Raw genomic sequence first — 15,118 nt, forward strand, 5'->3', positions numbered from 1 at the left:
GCCTTTTTCTCTCCTTGGCCATTATCTTCTATAGAATACAAAAGGCAGCACTCATCAGTCCTGTTTCAGCAGCCATGCCAAATTACAGATAAACAAAAGAGGACAAAAATAATCCTTGGTTGTTTCACGTGATGTCACGCTTCCTCGGGCTGGAGAAACAGGACCGGTGGGTGCCGATTTTTGTATTGTATGGAAGATATGCATTCCTGGATTGTAGAATGGATAACAGATAATGTGTGATTGCTAGTATATATATTCAAGCACCTTATTCACCAAAGGCAATATTGAAATTACGGGAGTATATAAAAAAATTGATAAACTTTGGCACTAATAATAGTGGGTGATTTTAATATGGTGGACATGATGGATAAATGTCACAGCACATGCTTGGGTAAAACATGAAGAGTTAGTAAATTGAAATCCCTTCTAGAAGAGATCGGGTGGCCAGAAATGTGGAGGTTGCAAAGTTGTGACAAAGCTAGCTTTTTCTTGCAATTCAAAGACATAATGCACTGTCACATATAGATTTAGTTTTTGCCAATAATTAGAGATATTAAATATGACACAGAGGTATTTCGGATAATTTTAAAGTGTCTCTTAATTTATGTGACACAGACACTGTGAAAGGACCATGTTTTAGACTAAATTCTTCATGGTTAGAAATAATTGGAGCACATGATGATATTTATAGAGACAAGTTACGTTTTTGAGTAAATAGGGATACGACATCTCCACTGATGGTGTGGGGTGCAGGCAAGGCATGTATAAAAGGTATATTTATTAAAAACATAGCCCAGGATTTAGTTTGTCAACTGGGACTAAAAGATCAAGAACACATAGATCATCCATCAGAATAAAATAGAAAAGCATGGCAAGATATACAGGATCGTTAGAAAGATAAGTTATATGTGGTGGCATTGGATGGGCTTCCCTTTGAGCTGTACTCTAAATATAGAGGAATGTTTCAACAGATTCAGGCATGCTTCCTCTTTATCTACATAAAGCATTGATTACTGTAATACCTAAACTGGATAAAAACCTGCAACAGATAGACTCCTACCGACCTATCTCTTTAATTAATACAGATAATAAATTGCTTGAAAAGAAATTAGCTGCCAGACTGCATATTTTAACTACTATAGTGCATGAAGATCAGACTGGCTTTATGACTGGTAAATCAACTGCTGATAAGATCTGAATATGTTATTTAGAGATGCTACAAAGGCCTTTGATTCACTGGAATGGCCTTTCCTTATCTTGGGGTTGGGTTTTATTTCATGGATAAATTTGCTATATACAGACCCTTCCACTAGAGTGTTAGTAAATGGGCAGGTGTCTAAACCTTTAAACATTTGCAGGGGAGCAAGGCAGGGATGTCCACTCTTCCCTTTGCCTTTTACTATATCATTGGAACCCCTGGCTGCCATTATTAGACAAGATGATAAGACCATTTGTTTCCAATATGGGAAGATGTCTGAATAAAATATCACTCTATGCAAATGACTTGTTATTATTTCTTGGGTCCCATGATCTTTGAGTTTTTGAGGTATTTAGGGTTTATGGGATTAACTCTGAGCTGTCAATTAACTGGAAACAAAAATCAACCTGTATCCCATTAGATGATTTAGGTAACTATAAGCCAGGGGATTTAAATATCAAAAATACTGATCAATAAATAAGGTACCTAGGTATAAACATATCTCATTCTACATCTGATTTTATTCAACCTAATGTCACACCATTATAAAATAAGATGAGATCTAAAGTAACAATATGGAATAGACTTGCCCTATCAATGACTATCGATGTATAGCACTAATTAATTAAAATGTGGTTATTACCTATGATACTTTATATTTTTGTCAATTCTCCATTTATTATTCCAAATAGAATAATCAAGATCATTGAAAGTTTGCTTCGGGAGCTAGTCTGGAGAGGCTGACAACCCTTCTTAAAATTGCAATATCTTCAGTATGCTAAGGAGAAAGGGGGCCTGTCAGTACCATATATTGGTACTGACAGTCCATTGGTACCATATATTTATTTTTTAGCTTGCCAGCTTAAAATGTATTTCAGTGGGGGGATTAAAACCTCCCATTTACAGAGCCTTTTTAGAATTATATGATAAAAATTTGCATGTACAATATTTAAAAATACTAGAAACAGGTGTTTAAGAAATTTCCAACATTGGTCCTAAATTTGGCTGGATATCAGAAATCTTTGGAATATAATGGGGAGACTTGATTGTACACCCCTATGGAGTAATAAATATTTAAAAGAGTTCAACAATATTAACAACAGCTTTTTGCAGGGTAAAGTGCAAACGTGGGCTGTCAAAGGAACTACAGAAAAATCAGGGATGTGTCCTTTCAAATGTAAAAAGTCAGTGATAGACTATCAGTGGTCCTGAATAATTTGAACTGGGCTCCTAACAATACACGTGTATATCAGAAAAAAGGCAAAAGCCCAGGAGGTTCTTCAAGATAAGTGCAGTAATTGGTAAATAGTAATAAGTCCAACAGTCACAGGGCTTATGTCCAACAGTCACAGCACCAATTAAGCCCTCCCAAAGCCTCCAGGAGTATAAAACTCATATTTTGCCTTGGAGGAGCTCCTTGACAGTGCAGCAGGCTATTAATAGAGGAGGGGCAGGGCAGGGATGACTTCCTTTCTATGTCTTTCATTCCTGCCAGGTGCCAGAAGCAGGAAAGGCAGAGGATCTGGTCTGAAAGAAAGCAACAATGGAATTCGGCCAGTGGGGTGCTTCAGTGAGATCACAGGGTCTCTCACAGGTCCCTATCTAACCCACCAGGCTCCGACCCATAAGCATTAGTAGGGATCAGTGTGCACTGTGGTGCTCCAGCCATGAGAGTGTAAATTAAGTGCTTTTCAGGCCTATCAGGGCCACAGTCTCAGGCTGGTGAAGGGTGATGAAATGAGACAATATACCCCACAATATTATCAGGGGGTGGAAGGGAAGGTGACACAAATGTCCCTGGGGTCAATTGAGGCTCTTTAAGTCATGGATGACCTCAGATTGTGATCAAGTTGACAAAGCTCAGAATTGGAGTGTCTGGTCTGCAGTTGGCCCTGCTCCTTTATCTATCAGTTTTATTACTTCAAATTTACATACAAAAATAAACAATGAAAAGATAAACATAATTAATATCGCCGCATCTGAAAATATCCAAAATATAAAAATATTTAATGTGCATGGTGAACACTATAACAAAAATAAACTAAGAATGGCAGATTTGCAGGTTCTTGGTCATATTGCCCTGCAAAAAGATTTAATAAATTGTGATTAAAGAGTGGTATACACCCAAAATAGTGTCAATAAAAACTACAGATAACTGCCCCCCCAAAAAAGGCCCTCATATAGCTTTGTAGACAGAAATATAAACAAGTTATGGGTGTCAGAATATGGTAATGCAAAAAAAAATTAAATCTAAGATTTTCTTTTAAAGGGAACCTGTCACCGGGATTTGGGGTATAGAGCTGAGGACATGGGTTGCTAGATGGCCACTAGCACATCCGCAATACCCAGTCCCCATAGCTCTGTGAGCTTTTATTGTGCATAAAAACCGATTTGATACATATGCAAATTAACCTGACATGAGTCAGAGCTTGAAAATATGACTCTTCTCTGGTCACACAAGTAAGATATGACTCTTTTATGTTAATTTGCATATGTATCGAATCGGTTTTTTTTACACAATAAAAGCACACAGAGCTATGGGGACTAGATATTGCGGATGTGCTAGCGACCATCTAGCAACCAATGTCCTCAACTCTATACCCAAAATCCAGGTGACAGGTTCCCTTTAAGTAGTAAAAAATAATAAAAACTGCCTTTATGCAAACTAACTTGATATTGCTGGAATCGTACTGAAACAGAATAAGGTAGTCATTTTTAGTTCACACTGAACACCGTAAAAACTATGATGGGATTATTTTTCACTTTCACCCCCAAATAATTTTTTTACATTTTTTAAAGCAACATATAGTAAATTAAATAGTGCCATTAAAAAAAAAAATTATAAAAATATATATATATATATATATATATATATATCCATAGAAAAAAACTGTGGCAGCACTCCCTTTAAAGCTGTGTGAGATGTAGGGTGCCCGCGGTAGTCCCTCGATTCAGGAAGGAAGACAGCAAAGAAAGTTCGCAGCACTCCTTGAAAGATAAAATGTGCTCTTTTATTCACACATATCAAGTGACCGTATAAGTCACTTGATATGTGTGAATAAAAGAGCACATTTTATCTTTCAAGGAGTGCTGCGAACTTTCTTTGCTATATATATATATATATATCACAAATAATAAGCCCTCATATAGCTACGTGAACAAAAAAATTAAATAGTTCTGGCTCTTAGAAGACGAGGAAGGAACAAGAAATTATAAAATTGGCCTGACCCTTAAGGGGTTGAACAACCTAGTATAAAAAGTACGACCAACATATAGACACGATTGTCCCTACAGTATGAGAGGAAAAGGAAGTTTGTATATTGTCAAGTTTTATACCTCACTTTATTTATTACCGTATTTTTCGCTTTATAAGGCGCACTTTGCCCCCCCCAAAAGTAGGGGGAAAATGGCCGTGCATCTTATAAAGCGAATACTAGTGAGCACTTCCATTATGGAAGCGCTCACTAGTATGCATTAGGTTCCGGGAGCAGGGAAGAAGCTATGCAGTCGCTTCCGATACTCACCCTCCCTGGTCTTCTTGCTAGGGCCCGTGCTCCACTGTCCTGACCCCTACAGCGTCAGGACGTAGTGCGCACACTATGACATGACGCTGCACACAGTCAGGTGACAGTGCAGCGTAGGCCGGAAAAGACAGGGGAGCGCAACGCCGAAACCGTAGCGGAAAAACAAAAGGGCTGTTCTGAGGTCTGATGGGGGTCTAAAACAAAAGGGCTGATCTGAGGTCTGATGGGGGTCTGAAAGAAAAGGGCTGTTCTGAGGTCTGTTGGGGGTCTGACATGGAGGACTGATATGGGGGTCTGATGTGATGTTCTGATATTTATGGGGTAATTTTCTACAAGAGAGCATTACACATCACAAAGCCTTGGGAGTAATAAGCCATATTTTGTATGCTGCATGTGTTAAGTGATTTGTATTATAAGAAAATGAAAGAAGATAAAAATCCCTGTAGATTTTCTGTATTCTCTTCCTGATCATTTATTGAAAATGTGACTGCAGCTATGTAACGTTGTCTCAGCATACTGGATATTAAACAGTGTTGATTTGATTGTTCATTGTAATTGGAAAATATGTCAGTGCAGATTTTATACACTTTATCTTAAGACATTATTTCTATTGTGACTGCATAACTCAAGAATATTGGCTTCCAATATATCCATAGACAAATTATGACAAGTTATTTCCTACCCAGTGATATCTTTTCTCCTGAATCAGCAGGCAGCAGGAACACCAGCAGCGCTAATCCAGATATAAGAACGCAAGGTATCAATAAATTTAATCCATAGTATAATGTACGTCTGCGCATTGTCACTGTGTATGTCACATCTGGGTATGGCTCTTTACAGCAGTCATAGTACAATTCATTCCTTTTGCCTGGTACATCTGCAAAATGAAATATAATGGATTTAATATTCATATTATTATATACAACTATATCTTGTCATCTTTACAATTTTATTATAAAATAAGATAATCCTTATATTATAAATAAAAATATAAAAGAAAAAAATATAAATTAAATAAATATAAAATATAAAATACATATAATATACATAAATAATAATAAGCCCCACCGTGGGGAAATTCACAGTGTTACAGCAGCACAGAGAGTACAAAAACTCCAACATAAAGGCATTACAATGACAGTAGATAACAGATAAAAGAACATTTTAAAAATAAGGGATATGGATATCACAGCTTATAGAATTCAGTCTCTGGATGGAATGATGTCCACCGGTACCTGTAGGCAATAAGTGCAGTATATCTCCACTTGGGTTGGTTGTACAGCCTAACAGCAGCAGGGAGGAATGACTTCCAATAGCACTCCTTCTCACACTTGGGGTGAAGCAATCAGTCACTGACAATACTGCCCAATGCTATCATCGTCTCATGCATGAGATGGGACTTATTCTCCAGCATGGAGATCAACCTGGATAATATCCTTCACTCACTTACCACCTGCACTGGTTTTAGGGGGATCACCACGATGGAGCTGGCCCTTCTAATCAGTTTGTCAAGTCTCTTCCTCTCCCTGGTTGAGATGCTGCTACCCCAGTAGGCAGGGGCGTTGCTGGAGTCTGAAGAGATCCGGGGCATGAGCCCATGTGAAGCCACGCCCCCACCCATGAAGCCACACCCTCATCACCACGGGGGGGGGGGGGGCTTCACAGTAGTTATTAACCCATTTCAGCAGTCCCCCCTTCAGTGAGGGGACTGCTGAATGGGGTTAATAACTATAGTTATTAACCACAGATCATCCATAACAGTTCCATCCACAGATCCCCCATAAATGTCATCCACAGATCCCCCATAAGTGTCATCCACAGATCCCCCATAAGTGTCATCCACAGATCCCCCAAAAGTGTCATCCACAGATCCCCCAAAAGTGTCATCTACAGATCCCCATAAGTATCATCCACAGATCCCCCTTACATGTCATCCACAGATCCCCCATAAATGTCATCCACAGATCCCCATAAGTGTCATCGACAGATCCCCCATAAGTGTCATCGACAGATCCCCCATAAATGTCATCGACAGATCCCCCATAAGTGTCATCCACAGATCCCCCATAAGTGTCATCCACAGATCCCCCATAAGTGTCATCCACAGATCCCCCATAAGTGTCATCCACAGATCCCCCATAAGTGTCATCCACAGATCCCCCATAAGTGTCATCCACAGATCCCCATAAGTGTCATCCACAGATCCCCCATAAGTGTCATCCACAGATCCCCCATAAGTGTCATCCACAGATCCCCCATAAGTGTCATCCACAGATCCCCCATAAGTGTCATCCACAGATCCCCTATACTTGTCATCCACAGATCCACATAAATGTCATCCACAGATCCCCTCTCCGCCCAGCGCCGCCTCCTAGCTAATTTATTCACTTCACTTGCCTCTGTGTAATCTCGCACAGGCACACTGGCAGAGGCATCGTCGAACGAGGTGCGCTGGAAGACGGCTCATGCGCACTTCACTCGACGATGCCTCCGGCCCCAAATGTTTTGACCTAACGATGCCTCTGCCAGTAGGCCATTCTTAAGAAGATGGCTGAGGCCACCACAGAGTTCAAAAAGGCCCTGAGAAGTACCCTCTGACTCCAAAAGCTCTCAGCTTCCTAAGCAGGTAAAGCCTGTTGTGATCCTTTCTATATAGTGCATCCATGTTATCTGCCCAGTCCATCTTATTATTGAGGAGTACACCCAGGTACTTATAAGTGTTGGATGTCCACTGGTTTAGGAGGATGTCTGTGCTTGCGGAAGTCTACAACCATCTCCTTAGTCTTCCCGGCATTGATCCTTTCTGCTGACACTAAGCCACAAATTCCTGGGTCAGTTCCCTGTACTCTATGTCATTCTCATCTGTGATGACGCCAACTATTGCCGAGTCATCAGAGAACTTTTGTAAGTAGAAGCTAGATGAGTTGTACCTGAAGTCTGCAGTGTACAGCGTGAAGAGGAAAGGAGCAAGAACTGCACCTTGAGGTGCCCCTGTATTACGGATCATAGTGTCTCACACTATACTATATACTATACTATAACTACATACATCTCACTGTTTAAAGATGACCTGTAATCACTTCTGACATACCAATTCTAGATAATCTTATCCTATAACTATATGTTATGCTGTTCCTCTGTTATTCTTCCTAGAAATTTATGAATATATTGACATCTGGGTGCCACCATTCCCCTTGTAAAAGGGTCGTCTCCCTACACAGTCTGGCTATTGCAACACTGGTTGAGCAGTGTGAGTGCATAGGTCATCCTCCCCAAATACTAAAGTACAGTTGTCAATTTATTCCTAATAGAATTAACAGAGGAACAGAACAAAACACAGATATAAGATGGTCCAGAATTTTAATTGCATGAGGAATAGAAATGTTTATTAAACAGACATGTCAGGGGAGCTGACAGATCCTATTTAACTAACACATTCATTGGCAAAAAAAAAAACGCACCAGGGAGGAGTTGCTAGAATCGAAGGAAACTTTATGCGTGAATGTAAGGCCTCATGCACACAACCATGTCCGTTTTGCGGTCCGCAAACCACTGACAAGGATAGGACATGTTACTTTTTGTGTGAAATAGACACACGGATGCAGAAAGCACATGGAGGTCATTTGCGTGCTTTCTGCATCCTTGTATCTGTTCTGCAAAAGATATAACATGTCCTAAAGTTGTGTGGATCATGTAACGGACCATGTGATGAACGTAGTGACATCATCAAAGGTCTTATTCCTCGCAGAACAAGACAGAAGAGATGCCGGCTGCGCGAACAAGTGGATTAAGGTGAGTTACATTTTTTATTTTTTTTTATTTTACTCCTCCAGCCCTATTGTACTATGCATTCTGTATTCAGAATGCTATTATTTTCCCTTATAACCATGTTATAAGGGAAAATAATAATGATCGGGTCCCCATCCCGATTGTCTCCTAGCAACCGTGCGTGAGAATCGCACCGCATCCGCACTTGCTTGCGGATGCTTGCTATTTTCACGCAGCCCTATTCACTTCTATGGGGCCTGCGTTGCGTGGAAAACGCACAAAGAGGAGCATGCTGCGATTTTAACGCAACACACAAGTGATGCGTGAAAATCACCGCTCATGTGCACAGCCCCATAGAAATGAATGGGTCTGGATTCAGTGCGGGTGCAATGCGTTCAACTCACGCATTGCACCCGCGCGGAAAACTCACCCGTGTGAAAGGGGCCTAACAGAATTGCAATTTCTTTGCCCAACTGACCTCCCAAAATATGGTTTAAAAGGTGAGCAAAAAGACATATGTGCCCCAAAATGATACCAATAAAAACTACAATCCACCCCGCAAAAAAAAAACAAGCCCTCACGCAAAAATAAAAATGTTATGGATGTTAGTATTTGGAAATGCAAAATAGAATTTATTTTTAATACAAAAGTGATTTTATGCTGAAACAGTAGTAAAGCACAAAAAAAATATATAAATTTGGTACCACCAAAACCATATCACCCCACAGAATAAAATTATCATATCATATCATATATACCGCAGGAAGAACCCCATAACAAATTTAAAAATACTAAGAGAATTGTAATTTTTTGGCAACCTTACCTACTAAAAAATGGTATAAAAAAAGATCAAAAAGTCATTTGTACTCCAAAATGGTACAAAAAAAAAAAAAACTACAGCTTGTCCTGCAACAAACATATCCTCACATAGCTCACACAGCTCAACAAAAAAATAAAAAAAAGTTATGGCCCCTAATAACACATACTGTATTCATGAAAAAATGCATAACAAATTCTGGGGAGCATTATCTCCTGTTGAGCCTTGTGAAAATGAAAAATTTGGGACTAAAGCAACATTTTATTGGAACTAAAATGTAATTCTTCATTTTCACAGCCAAGCGTTTCTAAATTCTATGAAATTCCTTGAGGGGTGTAGTTTTCAAAATGGGGTAACCTTTTGAGGTTTCCTTCCTAGGTCTCTCAGGGTCTCTTCAAATGTGACATGGCACCTGAAAACTATTCCAGATAAATCTACCCTCCATTAACAATATGGCGCTCGTTTCCTTCTGAGTCCTGCAGTGTGCCCATGAAGAAATTTACAACCACATATGGGGTGTTTATGTAAACTGCAGAATCAGGGTAATAAATATTGATGTTTGTGTTGCTGTTAACCCTTGCTGCGCTACAGGAAAAATGGATTTAAATGGGAAATCTGCACACAAAAAAAATAATAATAATAATTTCCCCTCCAGTTTGCTTTAATTCCTTTGGAACACCTAAAGGGTTAACAAAGTATCTAAAATAAGATTTGAATAGTTTGAGGGGTGTAGTTTCTAAAATGCTATCATTTTGGGTGATTTCTATTAAGTAAGCCCATTAAAGTCACTTCAGAACTCAATTGGTCCTTAAAAACACGGTTTTGAAAATTTGAAAATTTGCTTCGTGAATTCCAAACCTTCTAAAATCCTAAAAAAATAAAAATGAAATTTACAAAATGATGCCAGCATAGAGTAGACTTATGGGGAATGTTAATTAATAACTATTTTACGAGAAATCACTATTTGTCCTAAAATCAGAGAAATTCAAATTTAGAAAATTGCAAATTTTTACAAATTTTCTGCAAATTTTTGATTTTTTTTAGACATAAAGGTAAAACATATCAACTCAAATTCACCACTAACAAGAAGGACAATGTGTCACAAGAAAACATTCTTAGGCCCCTTGCAGACGAGCGTGTGCGGATTACGTCCGGATGCGTTGCGTCTGCGATCAGGGAAAATGCGAGTAGTTACGCAATTGCAGTCAGTTTTGACTGTGATTGCGTTCCGATGTTCAGTTTTTATCGCGCGGGTGCAATGCGTTTTGCACGCGTGTGATAAAAAACTGACTATGGTACCCAGACCCTAACCCGGACTTCGGGTTTGGGTTAGGTGTTATGTATATTTTATTATTTTCCCTGTTAATATGGTTATAAGGGAAAATAATAGCATTCTTAATACAGAATGCTTACTAAAATGTGGCTTTAGGGGTTAAAAAAAATTAACTCACCTCATCCTGTTGTTCGCGCAGCCGGCATCATCTTCTTTCAGGACCTGCCAAAGGACCTTTGATGACGCAATCGCGCTCACCACGTGGTGAGCGCGTTGACGTCAGCGCAGGTACTGCTGAATGAAGATAGAAGATGGTGGTGAGCGTGATTGCGTCATCAAAGGTCCTTTGGCAGGTCCTGAAAGAAGAAGATGCCGGCTGCGCGAACAACAAGATGAGGTGAGTTAATTTTTTTTTTAACCCCTGAAGCCACATTTTAGTAAGCATTCTGTATTAAGAATCCTATTATTTTCCCTTCTAACCATGTTATAAGGGAAAATACAGTAAATTGACTTTTATCAATTTACTTACATAATCTCCTAGCAAACATGTGTGAAAATCGCACCGCATCCGCACTTGCTTGCGAATACTTGCGATTTTCATGCAGAACCATTCATTTCTATGGGGCCTGCGTTGCGTGAAAAACTCAAATATAGAACATGCTGCGATTTTCATGCAACGCACAAGTGATGCGTGAAAATGACCGCTCATCTGAACTGCCCCATTGAAGTGAATGGGTCCGGATTCAGTGCGGGTGCAATGCGTTCACCTCACGCATTGCACCCGCACGGAATTCTCGCCCGTGTGAAAGGGGCCTAAGGCTGCATTCACACTTCAGTTGTTTGGTCATTTATTTCGATCAGTTATTGTGAGCCAAAACCAGTAGTGAAGCCTACTCAGAAATAAGGTATAATGAAAAGATCTGCATCTGTTCTGTATTTTTTGCCGCTTTCAGACAAGCGTATTTGCAATGCATATATAGTCCGGATTTTATGTAACGGCATCCGCTGCTAATGTATATGAATGGAGCTATTCACATAGGCAATTAATTTCCATCAGTATTTGAAATCCGCAGCATGTCTCAGTTTTGTGCGGATTTGTTACCAAATACGCACATTACAGTCTGTGAAGTGGATAAATAATGAAGGAAGAAAGAAATATGCATGTCAATCCTGATTAAATCCTGAAGCAATCCTGATGACAATACTGATAGTATATCATCAGTAGAGATGAGCGAATCGAATCAGATGAAGTGGAATTCGATCAGAATGCGAATTTCCTCGTGCTTTGTGGTAACGAAACGCATTTTTCCTAAAATGGCGGCTACACGTGTGAGGACTGAGGACATGGGGCAAGGAACTCTGGGAAGGTGGGATCACCCAGATTGACATGCCTGCATGCAGTCAATCAGTAGCCAGCCAGCCCTGTGATGTCACAGCCCTATAAATACGGTGGCCATCTTAGAGCCAGACATTTTCCAGCGTTCAGAGTGCAGGGACAGACGTGTGAAGGCACTAGGGACAGCAATTGGAAAAACCTGATTGTGGGAAAAAAAGACAGAAAAAAAGATTTATAAGTGCAGGGAAAGGATAGGAAATAATCATTCCACAGCATCTTAGTGCAAGGAGAGACGTCAGAAGGCGCTAGGGACATTGATAGGAAAACGATTTACAAGTGCAGGGAAAGATTATTTGGGGGATCCAAATAGCCATTAGACAGCTCTGTCATTCCAGCTTTTTGTTATTGGGCTGCAAGTGCTATGTAGAAAAGCCTTTAGTGGCTTATATCTTAGTATCTTTAGTATCTTATATCAGTACTACAAGAAAAATATATACGCACTTCACTCTTTAAGTTTTTTCTGGTCAAAGCGTATAGTGGCCTATTTCAGTCCAACAAGAAAAATCTATTCTCAGTTCACTTCTGCAGTTATTTCTGTTAAAAGCATATAGGGGCGTATTACAGTAAAAAACTAAAAATATATATGCACTGCACTGTTGCAGTTATTTCTAGTCAAAGCGTATAGGGGCGTATTTCAGTACTACAAGAAAAATATATGCGCAATTCACTTCTGCAGTTAATTATGGTGAAAGCGTTTAGTGGCCTATTTCAGCACAAAAAGTAAACTATATTTGTCGCTTTTAGGGGTGTTTTAATTTTCATTTAATTTGTTTAGTTCAGCTAGTATGTCTGGCAGAGAAGTGCCAGGCCATGCACAGAGGAGTGACAGAAGCCTAAATGTTTCTGGCGCAAGCAGAGGTCGCAGCAGAGTAAGGGGGCGTGGGATCAGGAGTCGCAGCGAGAGGCCTGAGATCCTGGTGTCATCTAGCGGTCGTGTCTTGCCCAGCAACCCAGCAGTTCTTGATTGGTTATCTCGGTCATCCACGTCATCCCAAGTGACATCAGGGTTCGTCAGACACAACCATTAGTTGGCATGGCCCAGGAGCAGGCCCTGTGCCCTCACCTGTCCTCAAACTGCCTCTGTCCTTTTCTGTTCCATCACCGCGAGAAGTACTATACGCTGTGGGCTCAGCTCCACTTTTCAGCGAGGTAGAGCTACTAGAGGACAGTCAGCAGCTACTGCCCAGCCAAGATCTGGAGGAGACATCCGCCGCTTCCTCCGGTAGGCGGGCAAGTAGTTGTGTTGCGAGCTGTCAGGCTCCTGACCCAGAGACCGTTGAGGAGGACATCAGTGACGTGCAGACACTACTTGATGATGATGAAGCCGATCGCATTTGGGAGCCGGGTGAAGAAGGGGCTTCATCTTCATCAGGAGAAGAGGGTGGCAGCTTGCCTGTCAGGCAGCCGCTGAGCCAGCAAGTCGCTAGCGTGGCCGGGAGTCAGTAGGGTGGCAGCAGTGGGAGTTCAGGAGCAAAACGGCACGGGGTAGACCACACACTTTGCAGCAGCCTACCTGCCCGGGAAGTAGTGGTGCAGGGGTTCACGGAGGCAGCGGTAGTAGCAGTCAGTCAGTGCGGACTGTTGGGGGTAAAATCACCTACTCGGCGGTGTGGCAGTTTTTTGTTAAGCCGCTGGAGGTTAACATAGCCATATGTAGAATCTGTGGGCAGAAGGTGAAGCTTGGCCAGGGGGCCAATGTTGGCATGACGGCCCTGCGTAAACATATGCAGCATCATCATAAAATGTCCTGGGAGAACCGTGGCTCCGATGTGGTGGTCCAGCCTGCGGCAGCTACCGCTACATCACCCAGTGGCACGCACCCGGTTTCAGCCAGTCAAGGCTCCACCACCACAGCCGAAGGGAGCTGTCTGTCATTCCCATCTTCTGCTGGTGCGGATGCTCCTGCTCCTACTCCTCGTCAGTTAATCCGTAAGTAATCGATCACCAAAGCGATTGCCAAGAGACAGCAGTATGCATGCACGCATCCAACGGCGCAGAAGTTGAATGTGCTGCTGTCCAAGTTGCTGGTGCTGCACTCACTCCCTTTCCAAGTGGTGGACTCTGCACCTTTCAGAGAACTGATGGCTTGTGCCGAGCTGAGGTGGAGAGTCCCAAGCCGTCATTTCTTTGTGAAAAAGGCAGTACCAGCCCTACACAAATATGTAGAACAGAAGGTGGGCCAGTCCTTGAGCCTGTTGGTATCTGCCAAAGTGCACGGCACGCCGACGTGTGGAGCTGTAACTACGGTCAGGGACAGTACATGTCCTTTACGGCTCACTGGGTGAATGTGGTTCCTGCACAGCCACACCAGCAACTTGGCCAGGTCACGCCCCTTTCGCCTCCACGTTGTCACGTCGTTGGTCCTGCGACAATGTCCGCCTCTGCCTCCTCATCCTCCACCATGTCCTCAGCCTCCACTGCTGGGACAAGTTATAGTGTCCATCCAGCATAACACATGTGCAGAGCACGGCAGTGTCACACTGTTCTGCACCTGGTTTGCCTTGGCGAACGGAGTCACACAGGGGAGAAACTGCTCCGTGTGAATTATCAAGAAATCGAATCCTGGCTTTCTCGGCGACAACTAAAAATCAGAACCATGGTGACCAAAAACAGGAAGAACATAGTGTCAGCGCTGCATCAAGGAAGGCTGAGCCATGTGCCTTGCATGGCACACATGTTCAATCTGGTTCCTGCAAGACATCCTAAAAATGGCCAGGAAACTTTGCATGCACTTTAGCCACTGGTACACCGCAAAGCACACCCTCCTTGTGCTGCAGCGGCAGAACGGCATCCCCCAACATAGGCAGATATGCAACTTTTCCACCCGTTAGAATTCCACCCTCCATATGTTGGACCGACTATACGAACAGAGAAAGGCCATCAACGATTTTTTAATGATACAGGTGGATAGGAGTACTCTCCTGTGTAACGTCGATGTTAGCCAGTGGCAGCTCATGCGTGACACCTGTCGTTTGCTCAGGCCCTTTGAGGATGCCACGTTATTTGTCAGTCGCCAGGACTACGGGCTGAACGAGGTCATTCCACTGCTTCATGTCCTGGAACAGATGCTGGTAACAATGGCTGGTCAGGGAACTAGAGACGTGGCACCTAGATCTCACGACCACATGAGCTCTGTGGGGGC

The 15,118-nt window shown here is 41.8% G+C and overlaps 1 protein-coding gene across 1 annotated transcript in view; it reads right to left on the reverse strand.

Annotated features, from left to right (window-relative positions):
• The window catches only part of LOC120990962 (neuronal acetylcholine receptor subunit alpha-7-like), a 296,293-nt gene that overhangs the window by 97,564 nt on the left and 183,611 nt on the right, over nucleotides 1-15,118 (reverse strand). The window contains exon 7 of the mRNA XM_040419853.1: nucleotides 5,405-5,599. Coding sequence (XP_040275787.1) covers nucleotides 5,405-5,599 — 195 coding nt within the window. The remainder of the gene's footprint in view (nucleotides 1-5,404; nucleotides 5,600-15,118) is intronic.

Source organism: Bufo bufo, chromosome 2, assembly GCF_905171765.1.
Source record: "Bufo bufo chromosome 2, aBufBuf1.1, whole genome shotgun sequence".
Classification (NCBI taxonomy): Eukaryota; Metazoa; Chordata; class Amphibia; order Anura; family Bufonidae; genus Bufo; species Bufo bufo.